General features: G+C 35.3%; 2 protein-coding genes and 4 long non-coding RNA genes across 9 annotated transcripts; 2 read left to right on the top strand and 4 right to left on the bottom strand.

Moving 5' to 3' along the window:
• Window positions 1-852: 852 nt before the first annotated feature.
• Window positions 853-10,769, bottom strand: LOC124451228. 3 transcript variants are annotated; one of them, XR_006950386.1, is made up of 6 exons: window positions 10,657-10,769; window positions 9,555-9,773; window positions 6,725-6,841; window positions 6,217-6,360; window positions 5,832-5,984; window positions 853-905 (listed from the first exon to the last, which is right to left on the bottom strand). XR_006950386.1 is itself a non-coding variant. In XM_047001851.1 (5 exons), the coding sequence occupies exons 2-5, from the start codon at window positions 9,714-9,716 to the stop codon at window positions 5,949-5,951; spliced, it is 459 nt and encodes a 152-aa protein (XP_046857807.1). In that variant the 5' UTR covers window positions 9,717-9,773; window positions 10,657-10,769; the 3' UTR covers window positions 5,665-5,948. The 3 variants fall into 3 exon arrangements, 2 of the variants coding, with proteins under 2 accessions (XP_046857807.1, XP_046857808.1); XM_047001851.1 differs by lacking the exon at window positions 853-905 and having other exon boundaries at window positions 5,665-5,984; XM_047001852.1 differs by lacking the exon at window positions 853-905 and having other exon boundaries at window positions 5,665-5,984; window positions 6,725-6,814.
• Window positions 4,871-5,246, top strand: LOC124451229 (enoyl-CoA delta isomerase 2-like). The gene is made up of 2 exons (XM_047001854.1): window positions 4,871-5,050; window positions 5,122-5,246. The coding sequence occupies exons 1-2, from the start codon at window positions 4,886-4,888 to the stop codon at window positions 5,242-5,244; spliced, it is 288 nt and encodes a 95-aa protein (XP_046857810.1). The 5' UTR covers window positions 4,871-4,885; the 3' UTR covers window positions 5,245-5,246.
• Window positions 10,770-11,022: 253 nt separating the features above from the next.
• Window positions 11,023-13,952, bottom strand: LOC124450347. 2 transcript variants are annotated; one of them, XR_006949943.1, is made up of 5 exons: window positions 13,915-13,952; window positions 12,774-12,870; window positions 11,951-12,037; window positions 11,715-11,829; window positions 11,023-11,158 (listed from the first exon to the last, which is right to left on the bottom strand). It is a non-coding gene; the product is annotated as an uncharacterized LOC124450347 (long non-coding RNA). The 2 variants fall into 2 exon arrangements; XR_006949942.1 differs by having other exon boundaries at window positions 13,920-13,947.
• Window positions 13,953-14,465: 513 nt separating this feature from the next.
• LOC124450349 lies at window positions 14,466-16,149 on the top strand. Its single transcript, XR_006949945.1, has 2 exons — window positions 14,466-14,715; window positions 15,978-16,149. It is a non-coding gene; the product is annotated as an uncharacterized LOC124450349 (long non-coding RNA).
• LOC124450348 lies at window positions 15,512-16,035 on the bottom strand. The gene is made up of 2 exons (XR_006949944.1): window positions 15,946-16,035; window positions 15,512-15,829 (listed from the first exon to the last, which is right to left on the bottom strand). It is a non-coding gene; the product is annotated as an uncharacterized LOC124450348 (long non-coding RNA).
• A 383-nt stretch (window positions 16,150-16,532) lies between the features above and the next one.
• LOC124450345 lies at window positions 16,533-18,596 on the bottom strand. The gene is made up of 3 exons (XR_006949941.1): window positions 17,869-18,596; window positions 16,619-16,664; window positions 16,533-16,558 (listed from the first exon to the last, which is right to left on the bottom strand). It is a non-coding gene; the product is annotated as an uncharacterized LOC124450345 (long non-coding RNA).
• Between the last annotated feature and the right edge of the window lie 629 nt (window positions 18,597-19,225).

Raw genomic sequence — 19,225 nt, 5'->3', positions numbered from 1 at the left:
TTTTCGGACCAAGACTCGTCAGAAAGTAACTAGTCGTGTACTATAACATGATAACTTGTAAAAATGTATACGTTGATAAAATGTTAAAAAAATATTACGTTCTAAAAATGTTAATTTAGTAAATAGTGCAGTATAATAATTAATGTAATATCATTTGATTATGCCTCTGGAGAAAAATTTTGTCGAAAAATTTGCACATCGTTTTTTCTCAACTAATTTGCACCATGCTTAACACCATAAGACTAGAGTTCATGAACATAACTCCTGACTGTTATGGTCTATGCCCCTAAATCACAAATATTATAATGAATCCACCTAACTCACTAACACTATACTTCCTGCACCTAACTCATAAACACTATAATTCACACAATTAGCTTGCAAACACTATATTTCATGCACCTCACATTCACAAACTAGAGTTTATGCACTAACTCCAAATATTACATTTCACACACCTAAGTACCAATAATTAAATACAATAGATTTTTATGAGATGACTTTTATCACAATATCTTTTTAGACGTATTCCTGACGCTAGCAAACGTGAAAATCAAGTTGTTGGTGATTCTATCTGCTAAATATGATTGAAGAAAAACATCGAGCCAAGAATCATCTAAAGATATAGAAACATAACATAAACTTACCACATCGCTTTCAATTTCATTGATAATGGCTTCTTCACCAAAATTCAACGAACAAATTTTGACCTTGCCTAAATGTAAAAGGAGTAATGTTACAAAAGAAGCAAAACGAGAAATGTCCGACGTCAATATAACTCACATTCCAAATATACTTTCCACGTTTTTCAGCGAAAGCCGCGTGTCGCTCTTTCTTGTCTTCATTTTATCAGGCGAACATTAATAATAGTTTTGAAAACAGCAATTCTTGGTTTTCATGTGTGTCTTAAGAGAATAACAAACAAAGAAAGGGCATCCACCAATAATTAAATACAATAGATTTTTATGCTTTGCGTAACGAGGATTTCAATATTATAGTGAGACCATGCGTAGTGATGTCAGAAGCGCTTAGTTAAAAATGTTTTTTCACATTATTGACGAAAATTATGTATATTAATGTGACGATACAAAAACTGACTTTGACCAAGCCAAAATGAAATTGACCTTTCGTCTTGAACGAAAACATTTCGGCCGTTATTTTGAGAACCAAAGAATGGGTCGAGGACGTTTGTTATATGAATTTTTAAATTGACGGCATTCATGCTGTGATGATGAAAAGAGTTTTGAATTTAAACGACGATGTTAAAGGAGGAGGTTAATGGTGTTAGGGGGATGTTAAACAAGAAACCAACTTTCGTCCACCATCAATATGACAGGGTTAATTGAAAGTGGACTGGGACAGATAGTAGATGTGACGTCCTTTGCATAACCCATGATCTTTGGAAAGAGGTACAAACATTGAGCTCTATAATAACTGGAGGGGAAACGTCAACCAAATTACTATAAATTATTAGCGCGCGGCCGCGTGGTCAAAAACATGGCGGATTTTGGTTGTTAAAGTCAGCGGAAAGACGCGGGCTCATAAAATGAAATTTTTTTCGCCCACCCGGATTTGACAACCACAATTGCGATTATATAAAATTTCAATGCGAAGCACAAAAACTTTTAGAAATTTTATTTTTAAAACATGCTGCAAACTTGTTTGGTGTACGGATGCTGAAGTAATGCCAGAAAAGAAAACATTTCATGACACCGGTGAGCAACGTAAGATTGTTTACCATTTAAAGTGTTCAGTGTTTTGTTTTAAGTCAATACTTGAAGTGTGATGGTATATATTTTGTGAATGTTTTTACTTCTAAGTTATAATTTAAGTTATGTATATCCAGTCTTATTTGTTCTTTACTTAATCGCTTGCTAGACGAGGCAAAGCAACCAATTCTTATCGAGATACGCATGTCTTAAAACTCCTTAATTCAACTGACTTTACCTCCAAGAAATAGAGGATATTTTCATGATATTTTTCTGAAAACATGAAGCAAATATTAAGAACAGAGCTGTATTGAAATCAAATGCAGTGCAGGATTAATTAATGAACTTTTTGGTGCATGTGGTACAATAAAAAATACCTGTATTAAGTACATCAAAACTGATTTTAGTACATCAAAATCAAGATAAAAACTACTTTGTTCAATAATATGCCAAATTATGCTCCTACCTTGAAATATTTGCTCAAGAAAAGCTAATGATGACATGCATGAAACATTAAATATAGTACTGCATCATCTGTCAAAATCCATACGTTTTTCAATTTCAGGTGATTAAAAATTCACATAAGATGCATTGGTTGCAATGAAGTTGAATGTGTAAGAAGCAAAAATTGATGGCATAGAACTTTTTATGTCTTTTGAAGAATTACGATATCATTTAAACGATATCATTTAGTAGCAATGTAGTAAAAGAAGTGATATCTGTCTTCAACATGAGACTTTTCTAATTATGTATAGTTTCTTTGTACAAAATACTATTTTAGAAAACTTGATTTTTAAGTCATTCACTGATATTTTTTACCAAAAGACAAAAAGAAAAATTCAAAGGCATAATGTAAAATTCAAAAGTTTGTGAAGTTGTTTGAACCTAGAAAAAATTAGTATAGGTACTAGTAATTTGTAAGGACACAAGAGAAAATAGTGCAAGAAGGTTAGCATTTTTGAGAATTAATATGTTCTTCTTGACATACATTACACAAGGGCATAATATTATAAATAATGACTGTACAATAACAATTATACAACATGCTAAAAATCTTCACCTACATTATAATTATTTAAACAGGTTTGTCTTCATGCAGCAATAAGAAAAGTGTTATGTCAGAGAAACCAATGCACTTTAATTTAAGAAATCATATTTTCAATGGGAAATTAATGTAGTTCTGTTCAGTAGTAGATCTATGGTTGTCAATGACAATCCAGTTTCTAATATCTTGGCTCAAAACAGAACCAGCAACATGATTATAGAATTTCTGAATTTCGTTCTTTTGCTCTCCTAGTTCAAGATATTTTCTTCATAAGTTCTCAGTAGATTTATCAAAACATCATAATACCTTATAAGACACCCAGAATCAATCCTACCAAAAAAAACTAAAAAAAAATTTCATACCTACTTATAATATATTTCCAGTCGACTTAAGTCGTAGGGGTAAGCTAACTTTTTCTAACTCCTTTTTGGACGTTTTAACTAAGATTTACCCATCTATTCAGGAAAGACAGTTGCACCAAGCTGTTATCAAACAGTCAAAACACAAGTATTTTGCATGGGATTATGCATTAAAGCTTAACAACACATTGAAAGTGTAAAGAATGCCGTTTGATATTTATTTCTAACATAGCTAAAGCATTACTTGAAAAATATACGTTATTTTACAGTACATTTACCTCATTTAAATGTGTGTGTCTATTTCACAAAAACCTGTAGCATTATTTTCAATATTTTATGCTTACGGTATCGTGGTTGTTTTCGCTGGTTGTCATTGATATAAGCAGTAATAGAGATCCGGATTCGGGAGGGAGCGAATGTTAAAAATTTTTCTCAAAATGGAAGTTTTGACAACCAAAATCTGCCATTACCGCCATGTTTTTGACCACGGGGTCCAGGCCCCTTTTCCCCTCCAGTTATTATAGAACTCAATGGGTACGAAGAGCAAGCTTCAGGACTTTGCCCTAACGTCATCACTGATCTGATAATAGACTGGATATAGCTTCTATAGGTAGCAAAAGTGAAGCCTAATTATATATTAGGCGTGGTGATTAAATTATCTCTGTAAAATAAAAACGGAAATGAAAATAAGAATAAAGTGAGGAAGAAAGCTTAGTAAATTTGTCTTGTTCTAAAACAACAGTACCCTGCTAATGAAGTCACGGCAAAAGTAACATACAACGTCTAGATAATAAAAAATGATAAAATAAAGGTACAAAACGAATTTTTTAAGCATCGAAACTCATTCTAGATCATAACTGCCTCTGAACTTGGAAAATGAGCTGTGAATTATCTTGCCTTCGCAACGATGGGGCAAATTCGATTCTTGCACGCGCAATTTTCAATTGAACACGAACGCCGATATTTTGTTTTATCCATGACAGATGTTTGAGATAAGTAAAAGGTCACGAAATGCCTTAAATATTCGAAAATCTATGTATATAAAAGTTATCCGCCAAACATTTCTATAGAAATTTGTATCTCTTGTGGTACCCGGAAGTGCATTTTGCATATATAATTAGGCTTCACTTTTGCTACCTATAGAAGCTATATCAAGTCTATTATCAGATCAGTGAACGTCATAAAGGGTGTGTGAAATGTCGCAACATCAGAAGCATATACGATATCAATTAGACCAAATATTTTCACAGATATTCCAACTGTTGGTCCATTGACTGCAGCCACGACGGGTTTTGGGAAGTCGATAAAAGTTGCAACAAATTCTCTAAAATTATGAAGGGGAGACATGTTGATGAACTTTCATGTGAAACAGGTTAATCTTTGTTGCTTTTCACCTCAATATTTCTTTACTATCAGCAGCAAGTTTTTCTGGACCTTCAGGAGGAATGTTCATAAAGTTAGTGAGATCATTGCCACTACAGAAATATTTTCCATCTCCTGTTATTAATGTCACAACCGAATTATCATCTCTTGCTTGCTTTAGTGCGACAATCAACTCATTGTACATCTGTCAATATATAAATTGAATTAAAATGACTGGCAATGGTTAAAATAATTGACTAGTTATACAGTGGTGGCCTATTGAATGGGTATGACTGGTAATGGTTAGAGACAAACCACTGAATAAATGGCTGGTTATGGTTAGAAAAGGTAGTCTATTGAATGGGTATGACTGGTAGTCTATTGAATGGGTATGAAAGGTAGTCTATTGAATGGGTATGACTGCACTCAGGCGAATGAGATGTTACTCGTTGGAAAAGAAACTGACTGCGGTCGAAGCTTGTAACTACGGTTTGGTAACAGAAGTTATTCCTCAAGCCGAAATTGAAAAAGAAATTAACAACAGAATGAAATACATGGCTGCGTTGCCGCCGAAGGTAGCACAAATCTGGACTTTACCGTTATTGCTTCGTTTCATTTAACCATACAATGCTTCTCTCCATTGCAGTCGCTCTCATTGTCCAAGAAATTATGTTGCTCAGTTGAGCTGGAGAAACTTCACGATGTGAATAATAAAGAATGCGAAGTGCTTGCTCAAAATGGCTCTCGGAGGAATGCGCGCAAGCAGTGATGACTTTTACAACGCAAATCAAAATGTAGTTGAAACATTAAGTTGATTCTTGTTTATGAAATGTTCGATGCATTTTCTTTCTGTGTATGTTATTCAGTTTGATAAAAACCATTTCCACCAAAGTGTTAAGCGTACAAAAGCATCTGCGCAAACATCTACTTGATGTCACGTGACAACATGTTAATTAATGACACTTATTTTAAACAACTGCATCAATTTTCAACAAATGCGCAAGAAAATAAGGTTATCGCGACTAAGAAGTCCGTTACGCCAGCAGTAAACACTGAAGTCTCAATGACTTGAACGATACAGAACGAGTGTTCGAAATTTTCCAGCAATAGTTTTTTTGCTATGTTTTGGAACTTGATTCAAAACGCAATTTTTTTCCTCCAACCAAAGTAAAGATTTTAAAAATCGTGGTTAAATGAACGAATATGTTTTGTTATTCAACTCAAGTTAAGAATGATTTACACCAACAACGCTACAAATTCCGCTGCGTAAAGGTTACAAACGGATCATTGGGGGACAAAATATCCTATATGTACAACAAATATTTGCACGCGCTATAAGTCCGATCGCAAGTATACCTGGATGGTAAGCCATTCCTGTAAGCTCGTCCACCATCTTCTTACGATGCCATGTTGCTGATGTACTTTTGAAACAAATCGCGTTCTTCGTGATTTTTATCCTCAAGTTCTTGTATATTACCGTTGACCATCAACGTCTGTTTCTCGAAGGCACTACAATATTAAATATGCTGCTTTACTATTTGCTGACATGGGATTTTTTCAAAGTTCGAAACTGTAAATGTTTTCATCATCTTCGACGTGAACGTCCATGAATAACAATAGAAATCTATTGCATTTTCAAAGGTCCCGTGTCCTCTCTCTAGTTGCTAAGCTCCGCCCACCCCTTTCCTCTCCTTTCCAATAGTGCCCAATCTCTCTCCCTCGTAAAAATAGACACACAAACCTGTCTAGAAACTAGTGAAGATCTCACCAAAAGTGAATTGAGCTCCTCCTCGAAATGTTTGAAAGATAAAATTTCTGCGACAATTCCGCGTTCCTTTGCCATGTCGCAGTCGAGTTTTGTGTTGGATAGAATAACAGACATTGCCTGACTTAAAGGAAATTCACCGTAAGACAAAATGAATTTTTTTTAAAGCATCTCGGTTCTTTTATAAAAACAACAATTATGTTTCACGATACACTTTTTTAAGGCGGGGGGGTTGGGGTAGGGATAGGGAGTAAAGCATTTTGGGGAACTTAGATAAAGCTATTCGTAGTTTCAATTACTTTTCAATCTCACAGTTAATTTTTAACACCTCAGAACATAACACATCCTCTCAGATTCAAGAAAAGAAAACATTTTAATGTTTATATAAAGTGATCAATAGGCGTGGATACAACTCAAATACATAACATGGCAAAATATGACCTAGTGCCCAGGCCTCCGTTTAATATAAACAAGTCACGTGTACCTGTGAATGACCAAATAAATTAGGTACAGTTAGAGAGCAACATCCAACTGGAGGATGACCCAACTCCACAAACTTCGTTTGAAAAGTTGCCTTTAAAAAACACGACGAATATGTCAACTGAAATAAAAATTACGTAATGTTGTATACTGAGGAGTCACTAGGAGTCACTAAGGAGTCACTAAGATCAGTTCTTACCAAACTGGAAACATTGGTCTATAAACAAGAAGAAGCGTTATCAATACGTTCCGCTTTCGCGCATGTAAATTTACTTTTCATAATTGGAAAGGTCGTCGTTTAATTAGATTCGTGCTCAGTTACAATTGGTTTTTCTATGAAATTAGATTGTCCCCGCTATCTAATTTGAATTAGAATTTTAGCAAATTGTGAAGTTGTTTCAAAGTAGTTTGCCACCTACTTCGAACTGCTGAGCACAAAGTAATTTTGCTAACTCGCAATGACTGTTCATGCGTCTATTTCTATAATACTATAGTTCATGCGACTTAAACGATCTCATGACACCGTTGAAATAAATGAAATGGTAATCGAGTTCCATCGGTTCTAATCGCTAATAAAGCGCTCGCAAGAAAAATGTTTCGTTTGATCATAGTGTGTGTGTGTCATCGTGGGGTAACTTCATATGCTGAAAAGACAGTTAAATTTTCCATGCACCTAACTCCCAAAGACTATAGCTAATGTGTCTATTTCACAAAGACTTTAGTTCATGCACCTAAAGGCTATAAAATCTATATATATGTATATTGTTCGTGCATCTTAACAATATAGTTCATGTACCTAACTCCCAAAGACTATAGTTCACAAACTTAACTTTCAAAGAATATCTTTCACACACCCAACTTCAAAGACTAAACTCCCAAAATTCTTCTTCATGCACCTAAACTCGGAACGACTATAGTTCATACACCTAACTCCCAAAGACTATATTTCACGCACGTAACTCGCAAAGACTATAAGATCATGCGTCTATTTCCCAAAGAGTTTAGTTCATGCAACTAACACCAAAGAAAATAGTTAATGTATCTAATTACCAAAGACTATAGTTCATGCACCTTACTCCGAAGGACTATAGTTCATGAAAGAGCTCCCAAAGACTATAGTTCATGCACCTAACATCCAAAGACTATAGTTAAAGCACTTAAATTCCAAAACTTATATTTCACGCACCTAAATCTCAAAGATTGTTCATGCGTTTATTTCCCACTTATTGAACTCACTTGATTGGTGAATTGTATTTTCCCATGTTTTCAAAACTTTCTTAAAGGTCGTACATTCCAATTCTTGTTCTTAATTCCAGGATCACATACATATGAACTATTGACCAGACAAAATCATGATATCTAATTACAATGTGACATCACTCTTCACATCCATACCATTAGACATAGCCAAACAACACAACTAGACAAATAAAATCCTAGACTTACTCAACCTTTGCCTCTCCACTGAATTCTTCTTCTAAAACTCATACTATAGACAACTTTCAGCGAATCAATGGGGTCACCACTATACACCTTCCTCGCAAAAGCTGTCGTGCAAAACCTCGAAACACAATCAGTCACCAACAGCACAGATGAAACAGACAGACTATGGAATAGATATAAAGACGATATCTTTGCCATAGTCAAGAAAGCCAAAACTGGACAAATGCTACACACCATAAAAATACTACAAAGAAGATAACCTTCACTAAAGACAAAAAACACAACAAGACTAAACAAACAAGTATACGGCATAAATACCCTTACAGACCAAATACTTGATTTCAACCGTAATCATTCCACACAACACAAAATAAGCAACATTCGAACACTTTTCAACAGAATTAACACTCACTGCAGCACAGAAGAAGCCAAAAAACAGAACGCAACTACTTGTTCTCATTTATAAAAACTAGTTACCCTATAGAAACTTTATAGACGAAACTATAAGCAAAATCAGTCAGAACTTTACTACTAACGGACACCTCCCGAAAGCAGACACTGCTATTAGGTCCCTGCCAATACTCTTACTATTAACTTATTTACAACCTCTCATAAGCAGACACCAAAACAATCTTCAAACAATTCTGTAGTGTTTATGGTGTTTCGAAAGTTCACTTTTAGGGGTGGTCATGGGAGAAAAAATTTACATGAGTTTAATATTTACTGAGGAAATTACCATACACCAGCTATGGTCAAATGGCAATTTTGCACAAATTAACAAATATTCGTGGCAGAGATTGAATTTTTATATTTTCGTTGTTTCAAGAAATTTACATTGTTTTTGCTGGCATACGATAGAACATATTTCGCATACCTTCCTCCTAAACCCACTTTCCGTCATATTTTGCCGTTTAGTGTGCATTTCATAGCCGAATCTTATAACTTAGATATTTCATACAGGGACAATCCTTCACCATTGATAAGTGTCGTCGCTTTTGTGCTCGATAAATCCCGCTTCGAAAAAAATATAGATATGACGATATATTTTCGGATATTTTGGGGGTTTTTTTGTAGTGTTGTTCGCAATGATTCATAAATAGATCAAATTGAACCTTAGCCGACAATTACCCCGCACGTGTGATTGGGTCAAGATTGTCTGTCTAATACATTGTATACAGAACCATTTAAAAACCGCTATAAAGCTATTAAAACCAACAAAACACAATTAAAAACTATGTATAATAACTATATATATCGTAACAACGAATATTTTCATATTTTTCGATATTTTCGGTACATCGATATATCGATATACCGAAAAACCAATATCGATAAACCGATATTTAAAACCCCGATATTTATCGATAATTCGATATGTCGCAACAGCCTACCTCGCAAGAGCCTTTATCGTCGTAAACATGCTTGGACTCATTCATGTTTTCAGTGGTTGACGAGTCCTCATCCAAAACTCTCGAGCGTATGCTAGGTGCTTCAACTACGTTCAATTTCATCAAGCTATCTTCAACCTGGCGTCGTTGTTTCTCTTCTGCCATGCTTGATTTTGTTTCAATGTTGGAAGTTTCATTTTCAAGCAGTTCTTCTACCTCGATCTACGAATTATAATATCTGTCATAAATATTAAAGCAGTTTGTTTATGTAGAAAATATGCAGACACAAAGTTATGAAGAGAAATAAAACATCTTTAACATTGTCACGGATATTACGAGGGGCATAACAAAGTGTTGATGAGTTTGACTAATTCTACGTTTATAAGAAACTTTTAAACAATTCTAACCCTAACCTTAACACTTACACTAACCATAATCTAACCCTGACCCTAATCCATACCCTAACCATTGAACCAATGTATGAACTGTAGTCAATTGTAGTCACATTATAAAGCCTACTTCCTATTGTTTTTGGAGTTCAATGTGCATTCTAATCTTTCGTTTCAAATCCGCATTTTATTCTTGTAATCTTGTAGCCCATATTCTTGCAAGCATTTCTCAAATGGATATTCACAAATGGAGACTCGACAAGATATGTTAATTTTTTTCACCAAACAAAAAATTTGTCACAGTCTGTTACGGGTCTTGCAGCTGACATATGAAATGTTTGTAAGTGTGGCAGGAAAATTACATTTATATAGCTACTCTTTGTTTTGCTATGTTAAGCATCACACAATAACAAGAAAACGAATGAGGAATTGGTCACATTTACCACTAAAACAGTAAAATTCTAGAGCTCCAGTACGAATAGCAAATGACTGTCAAAACGAGGGACGATCTTGGCCCACTGCGATAATATTTTACCAAATGAAGGGAATTCCACAAAACATGTCCATTTGGACATATTATACAAGTGCACATGTGTCAACTAACCCTGGTTTAACCAAGGTTTGCGTTAAATACGACGCTTTATATTTTTCATCGCTGTAGTATGAACTACTTTGTTGATAAATATATAGTAATTCTGCGAGTAAAATATCTTTACCTTCCTCTGCACAACAAAGTTTTTCTTGTATCAACGCACACAGCCTCCTACTAGCTCAAGAAACAAGCCAAAATATGAAAGAGAAGCGATCTCGTTTGAGTGAAAACTTGATGGTAAAAGTTGAAAAGTTGCTGATGGTTATCGCCATAAATTACCAATGGAAGAATTTACCACCACGATAAAATCAATATTACCACCACTGATAAAGTATTAGTGACCAATGCCGCCAGTTTGCCAGTGACCAGTGGCATGTACGCGTACCTATTTTTCTATAATTGCGACGCATCATGGGATTTACATTCAAATTTATTTTTGTGAGTAAATTCATTTTATCTTTACCATAAAATGTTGTTTTACTTCAAAATCTTCGCTTGTCAGACTTCGTGAGCTGACTAAATCTCGCAAGCGTTCGATCACGGCCATGACCGATTTTTCACCGAGTACTTTGTTGTCACGTGTTCTGACGTTGACCGTGTCTGAGACCGTCTCTTTTCACCAACAACTGTTTAAAAACAACATAAAACCATTTAACCAATCGCATTTAGTAATAAAATGAACATCTATTTTGCTTTTAAAATAGACAACACTTAAAAGACAATGAACACAAAACAAACAAACAAAACACAAACAACAAACAATCCAACAACAGCAAACGATAATACCTTACATTTTACAACTCGCACATCAACTGACTACCAAGAACAACGAGTACTGACAAGTGAGCATCACAATGCACAACATTACAAACAGCACTGACTATAGACAACGACTTACGTTAGAAAGTAGGTTAACAAACTCAAAACAAAAATCATTGAACAGAATACAAATATCAGCACCTTATAAACGGCTTACAAGCGAACAATTAATAAGTATACCACACAAACTAAAACATCCACATATTTTCCTCTCTGTCATGACGTCTAGAGAACAAATACGGCGAACCTGACTAATGTTGTGGAAACGTCAGTAAACTCTGAACACCAACAGTGGTTCCAAACCATTTTAATTTCTATTTATTTGTACAGTAAATAAAAATAATTTAAAAGACTTATTCATACCAAGAATGAAGTTGTACTGTGAAAGTTGTGCATTGCGAACTTTCTTATTTAGTGTTGATCCGTGATCCAAGTCTGTATCAACACGATAACCAGCTGCATGGAACTTCTTTTGAATCTAAACATGACCAAAATGTCAATAAAAAAAAAAGGACAAAAAAATTCCAATTCATAAAATAGCAACAATTTGTCCATAGCTGAGTTTGCATTAGCCTGTGCAAGTTCGATCTAAGGCTTACCAAATTAAATTTACCGGTTCGGCATAATCATCATATTTACTACTGACAGGAATTACTACAACTTGATGGGGAGAAAGCCATAAAATCCTAGAAAATAACAGAAAATGCAGTGCGTCAAAATTTTGAAATAAAGTAAAGTAGAGTAAAAATGATAAAAAATTTCCAAACAATTAAGAAACTTTGTATCATTTTAATTTAACATTTTAAGGACATTTCATTTGCTTTAAGCTCTGGCATGAGCCAAGAAAACACTCACCATTTTCCACCAAAGCTTTCAGCAAGAATAGCAATCATTTTTCAACTGAACCTACAATAGCTCGATGAATAATAACAGGATGTAATTTTATATCTCCTTCACCACTGTCAATAGAGTAATAGAATATTGATAAATTACTAAATTGTTACAATTTGTAAAGATCTACAATTTCATGGAAACTTAAACTGTGCCGTAATCCTCTGACTATAATACACAGGCTTACATATGTTTGTGAGCCATTATCAATGATATTTACATGGGGGGGATGGATGCACAGGGATACATGCATGGACTATTAACTATTATATTGCAATTATCTGTTAACATTGCAATATTAAATGTAACTATATACTTATATGGGTGGGTTTGTTTGAGTTTGAATGCAGGTGGGACTTTCAGTGTTCAGCAATGTAGCAGGCTGCATATAAGTATATAGTATATATAAGCATATAAATATATAACAATAGGTTTCTATAGAAACAAATAATCATGTCACTGTTGGTTAAATAAATTAAGTATCAAGACCGAGTGAGGTTATTCAACGAAAAGCTTACTGGCAAAACTTACCTAGCGTGAGGTTGAATCTCTCAGGAAGTTGGAAATCCAGTTCAATTGTTGCACATTGATGAGACCATCTCATAGCATCAAAAATTTTTATATTAATCTATAAATTGTGATAGCAATGAAATTATAAATTCACAATGGTATACATCTGTAAACATAGAAAGCTTCATCCCCCATCCCCAGGATTTATCTGCCGCTTTTGACCAAAATTATTCAAAGCTTCCATCAGTTTCTAATGAAGCATAAAACAAACTCATTTAGTTAAACAATTAAAAATATTATCAATCATTAAACATTTTCGATATTTATGACAAGACAGCTAAAAAACATTGTAAAGACTGCATTTATGTTCGCTGTGAACAAATTTCCTCCCTTTTTGGGAGGTAAACAAACCAATCTGTATGTCAAATCAACAAATGAAAACATTCTATATTTTATTTCATTCTTGAATAACTGTCTATATCTTTGATATCCATAAAGAGGAATTGCACACGATGAAACAAATGTAACTTGATTAAATAGTTCATTGGTTTCAACCATTGAGTTGTAATGTTTGAAATGTTCAAGGTTAGAAGCCATCTTGATTTCAGCAAGCGGAGACTGAAACGAGTTAATATTTTAGTTGCAATATTAACAAATACTAAATAAAATCAATTACAAGAAAACAAAACAATGATGAACCAAAATTGTTAAAGAACATATTTTAAGTAAAACGACTCATGCAAGGTAACTCAAATGTTCAACTTATGATGGTGAAAATATAAAAAACATGGAGATAAAATAAAGCATGACAATCAATAGATCTTCACTTAGGTAATAATAGCTGCAGATCCAAATTTATAAACAGTGTGTGAAGCACTGACTAAAACATTTTGGCAATCAAATGCACTTGAAAGCCCTGGCAGGTTAGCTAAAGTCCCTCGGTGCTACAAGTCTTGTGACTTTTACTACAAAATCTCCCTCGGCTTTCAAGTACATTTAATCACTAAGTTACCTCACTACCGTGCATCGTTTTACTTATAAAAATATTGCACACGCTAGCTAAAATGTAGATCCCATTAACTACATACATGTATGGTCTTATATGAGCCAGTTTTAAATACTCAAAGAATATTTAGGCAATCAGAGAGTAAAATATTTTTACCTTACTCTGAACAAAACAGTTTTTCTTGTGAGTCTTTTATCGCAGGGATACGTCGGTATAAAATTCTTATCACCAAAATGTTTCAAATTCCAAATTGGTGAAGTGTTGACTGTGTAGTAAGCTGGTCGATACAACTCATACGCAACGCATCGATTTGCTGTTTAAAATCATGATAGAACTCATGCAGATAGATTGGTTTCACATAGCCAGAATAACAACCAATAACTGTTAGCTTCCAGAGCAATTCAGTGAATTCACCACAAATGTCAGTCTGCTACGTGAAGATAGTTCTCTTGCATATGCCTCAAGTCTTTTTTTACGCTTCCGAATTGCATCCTTGAACGCCTTATTTTATACAGTTCAGCCAACATTCACCTATTCTTGCCATAAAATGATTAAGTGTGCTCCAAGTTGACTGAAAATAAAATTGTTCAGCATACGCCATTTTGAAAGCATGTCTATAATTATCCACTATCATCCATTGTAACCACTATCAACATCCTAATGTCATTGGTCAAAAATAGTCACATTTTTTATTTACTTTCGCCTTTCATTCATGTCATTTCTAGATATGAATTTTCTTATTCGTCCATAGTTCAATCAATAATAAAAAAATATTTATTGTAAATTTTATTATAGCAAATGAACGTGACGCCAAGAGTTTGTAAATTACATGCAATTTTTCGTCGTGGTATAGTGAACTATCTATCTCGACCTTATTTAAACCCAGTGAACTCTACAACGACTGGAAGGCTAACTTGGACGCCATCTTTGAAGCCTGCATGAGCGCCGCCATTGAAGGTACGGAGGCGAAATACATCACTTCGAAATTGCCGAATTTTATGCAAAAAACAGTGGTCTTCAAGCCAGCTTAATGTCTAAAAATCTTAAACAATGTTTGGAGATTGTTTTTTATAATTTATTGTACGAACATTTTTACTTGCTAAAACTTACATATTACTTGAAGTCGTTTGAGAAGTTCCTTTCTCTTATATTTATTCTTAAGTTTATCATACATTACATTACAGATGTAAATTTTTTTTTGGGTCTAAGGACATGAGAGTAGAAAACATTGAGGTGTAAAATAATCTCTAAACATGAAAGAAGATGCCGCTACTATACTGGGGAAATGCCAGTAAATTTGATGATCAATTTTCACATGTTTTATACTTGTTGCGAGGTATGTCATTTTGTACGTTTTGTGTAAATTTTCGTGAATTAAAAATACTGTGAAAAGTCCCAAATGGATTGCCAGCTGATGAAAAAATCATTTTACACCTTAATGATTTCTTCCTCTAAATTGTTTTCATCAGTTACCATGTTGGAGCAAAATTCCATACAGTGAAAAGAATTTCTGCTAATTTTATGCTTTGCTGAGCTTCGACACTCTCATGTACTCTCCCAACATGGCTTATATGACGTCAAAAGAAAACACACTATAGCTACGGTTGAATGAAAACAGCCCCAAACATCATTAAATATTTGTTAAAATTGCGTATATATTATTACGAAACAGCGATTTTGTGCACGTTATGATGACAAATTTCCATATTGCATTGAAAAGCGTATTTCGAAAACATTTATCAAACGCTGACACTTGCTGGCATGGTGACCATGTTTAATTTAAATACATATGCATATTTTAAGCTGACAGTCGTTTCAAAACTACCGATGGATGTTATTTATTCATCACGGCATAAATGCTTTTCAAACAACATTATTATTCTAAAATCATTACTTAATAGAAATTTGTACAACATTATTCCAAAATAGGTGGCAGGAGCCTACTTTGAAATACTTTACCACAAAATTCGTTTTCTAAGTCAGAGAGCGAGGGAACTCTCTGACTTAGTAAGAATACGCCGAATTCAACAGAGTATATATGCTCTCTCAAAATCCAAGATTTCTTAAAAATCTAAAAGATAGCCAAAGAACAAATTAGCGACACAATAAAAACAAACACATAAACCTGAAAAAAGACTGAAGTCACTAAGCTACAAGTCAGTGAAACAAATAAAAAAATTTTTATACCTCATCTTGTTTTTCATCTTGTTCTCCATCAGCATGCTTCCCGTCTCTCCGTCAGCATCCTCTTCGTCGCTCCATCAGCATCCTCTTCGTCGCTCCATCAGCATCCTCTTCGTCGCTCCATCAGCATCCTCTTCGTTGCTTCATCAGCATCCACCTCGTAACGCCATCAGCATCCTCCTCGTAGCACCATCAGCATCCTCCTCGTAGCACCATCAGCATCCTCCTCGTAGCACCATCAGCATCCTCCTCGTAGCACCATCAGCATCCTCCTCGTAGCGCCATCAGCATCCTCCTCGTAGGACCATCAGCATCCTCCTCGCAGGACCATCAGCATCCTCCTCGCAGGACCATCAGCATCCTCCTCGCAGGACCATCAGCATCCTCCTCGCAGGACCATCAGCATCCTCCTCGCAGGACCATCAGCATCCTCTTCGTAGCACCATCAGCATCCTCCTCGTAGCTCCGTCAGCATCTTCCTCGTCTCTCCGTCAGCATCCTCTTCTTTTCATCAGCCTCCTCCTCATCTAAACGAAAATCTAAAACAAGTTAAGATTAGGACAGGAAAAATAATAACGTACTCCTCTATCTTCTTCTTGATCTTCATCTCTTGTACCTAAAAAGACTGAAGAAGAAGTTATTTGTTTGATGGAAACAAACAATTGTAAGCACCCACCACTGCCAGAGTTCGCGTTCTTTCACTGTCCGTACGCTCGACATGTCTATAAAATGCAACAACAATATCATGGCAAGTGATTATGGAGATCGTGCTTTCGCATTGTAATAGTTTTATCATGCTAAAACATTGATATCCATGACTGTACATGATTGAACATGTATGTTAAGTGAACAACTCTTTGAAGATTATAAGACTCGCGGAAAGCTTATCGTTTGAACCGTGCATTGTGTTATAACACCCCTCAATGTTATAACACATGCAGTGTTCTGTAACATTGTCAAACGATTTATTACATGCGATATAATTCAAAAATACCTAGATAAAAACAAGATAATTAACGAATGTCTCATGCAATATATTCTCTGCTCAACTCTTTTCGATTTCATCCAAAAGGTTGTTTAATTATTTCGGTAAGGCACTAAGGTTTATAAAAGATTTTGCAACACTCTGCCCGCATGTTGCAATATCAAATGAATTAACTTAATTACCTCAATTATATATTACAGAATATACAATTCTGTAATATATAATTGAGGTAATTGATTTAAATTCCTCGTCTCTTCATGTGCATCCTTCTCGTTTCTTTATGTGCATCCTTCTCGTCTCTTCATGTGCATCCTTCTCGTCTTTCCATCTGCATCCTTCTCGTCTTTCCATCTGCATCCTTCTCGTCTTTCCATCTGCATCTTCCTTGTCTTTCCATCTGCATCCTTCTCGTCTTTCCATCTGCATCCTTCTCGTCTTTCCATCTGCATCCTTCTTTCCATCTCCATCCTTCCTTTTCTTTCCATCCTCTTTCCATCTCCATCCTGTCTTTCCTCCTTTCCATCCATCCTTTCCATCTTTCTCCTCCATCTGCATCCTCCTTATCCTCCTTCATCTGCATCCTTCTTGTCTCTTCATCTGCATCCTCCTCGTCTTTCCATCTGCATCCTCCTTGTCTCTTCATCTGCATCCTCCTCGTGTCTTCATCTGCATCCTCGTCGTCTCTTCATCGGTATCCTCTCCTCTTCATTTGCATCCTCTCCATCTGCATCCTCCTCGTCTCTTCATCTGCATCCTCTCTCTATCTGCATCCTCCTCTCTTCATCGGTATCCTCCTCTCTTCATCTGCATCCTTCTCCTCCCTTCATCGGCATCTTCGTCTCTTCATCTGCATCCTCCTCGTTTCTACATTAGCATCCTCCTCATCTAAACGAAGTACCTAAAAATCAAGTTACGATTATGACAGGAACAAAGTAACATACTTCTCTATATCCTTCTTGATCCTCCTTGTCCGTTCTTGATCCTCCTTGTCCATTCATTTTCATCCTCCTCGTCCCTTCATCTGCATCCTCCTTTTCTCTTTATCTGCATCCTCGTCTCTTCATCTGCATCCTCCTTTTCTCTTCATCTGCATCCTCGTCTCTTCATCTGCATCCTTCTTGTCTCTCCGTCAGCATCCTCCTCTACTTTTCATTAGCCTCCTCCTCATCTAAACGAAAAATCTAAAAACAAGTTAAGATAAGGACAGGAAAAATAATAACGTACTCCTCTCTATCTTCTTCCTGATCTTCATCTCTTGTACCTAAAAAAAAGACTGAAGAAGGAGTTATTTGTTTAATGGAAACAAACAATTGTTTAGCACATACCACTGCCAGAGTTCGCGTTCTTTCACTGTCCGTACGCTCGACACTGTACATGACTGAACATGTATGTTAAGTGAACAACTCTTTGAAGATTATAAGACTCGCGGAAAGCTTATCGTTTGAACCGTGCATTGTGTTATAACACCCCTCAATGTTATAACACATGCAGTGTTCTGTAACATTGTCAAACGATTTATTACATGCGATATAATTCAAAAATACCTAGATAAAAACAAGATAATTAACGAATGTCTCATGCAATATATTCTCTGCTCGATTTCATTGAAAAGGTTGTTTAATTATTACGGTAAGGTACGAAGGTTTATAAAACATCATCGCATTTGAAGATTCAGCAACATTTTGCCCCATGTTGCAATATCTTGTATACTCTATAATATATATTTGAGGTAATTCATTTGAACGTTTCTCAAGTGAATTACCCACTTTTATCTCACCTACTATAACATCACTTGATGCTACAGTAGTTCCTCTCAGGAGCAGGGACGGATTAACCAAAGGAAGCTGTCTAGAAGCCTCCACAAACAAGGGCCTTCACATTATTCAAAGGAAGAATAAACATAGTTGCTTTAAAGACGAAGGAAAAGCATTTAGTTTATTTGTTGGATCAATTTCAGCTGATGAAGAACAGACCACGTATGACAACGAATCACAGTAAACTCAGCCATTTTGCTCTGATGAGCATTGAGGACAATATTCTAACAGAAATAAACTTGGAAGAGCTTATCAAAGACTGCCAGAATAAAATCGCAATAACTACTTTATCTCAAGTAGCAGCATTCACTCGTCGTATGCAACCGCTTTACACGCTATATTCGAAGTTTATACTTTTATCAAATGCTTTACGAAATTTGAAAGTAAATGTTACTGTTGAAAAATGAGCAACACATTGCGTTTAGAGTAAGGAAAGGGGTATTTTGCTGCTCAGAGCCTCCACACATCTTAATCCGGCCCTGCT

Source organism: Xenia sp. Carnegie-2017, unplaced genomic scaffold, assembly GCF_021976095.1.
Source record: "Xenia sp. Carnegie-2017 unplaced genomic scaffold, XeniaSp_v1 HiC_scaffold_24, whole genome shotgun sequence".
Lineage (NCBI taxonomy): Eukaryota > Metazoa > Cnidaria > Anthozoa > Malacalcyonacea > Xeniidae > Xenia > Xenia sp. Carnegie-2017.
The sequence above is the reverse complement of the archived record's forward strand: the minus strand, read 5'-3'. Positions and strand labels throughout refer to the sequence as shown.

Excerpts from the sequence above, each read along its gene's own strand:
- LOC124451229 (XM_047001854.1), top strand. The coding sequence starts at position 4,886 with ATGGGTATGACTGCACTCAGGCGAATGAGATGTTACTCGTTGGAAAAG. Across the intron at positions 5,051-5,121 it reads TGGCTGCGTTGCCGCCGAAG|TCGCTCTCATTGTCCAAGAA; the intron begins GTAGCACAAATC and ends TCTCCATTGCAG.
- LOC124451228 (XM_047001851.1), bottom strand. The coding sequence starts at position 9,716 with ATGGCAGAAGAGAAACAACGACGCCAGGTTGAAGATAGCTTGATGAAA. Across the intron at positions 6,842-9,554 it reads ACGATAAAGGCTCTTGCGAG|TTGACATATTCGTCGTGTTT; the intron begins GTAGGCTGTTGC and ends TTTTTATTTCAG. Across the intron at positions 5,985-6,216 it reads CTTCACTAGTTTCTAGACAG|TGCCTTCGAGAAACAGACGT; the intron begins GTTTGTGTGTCT and ends TTAATATTGTAG.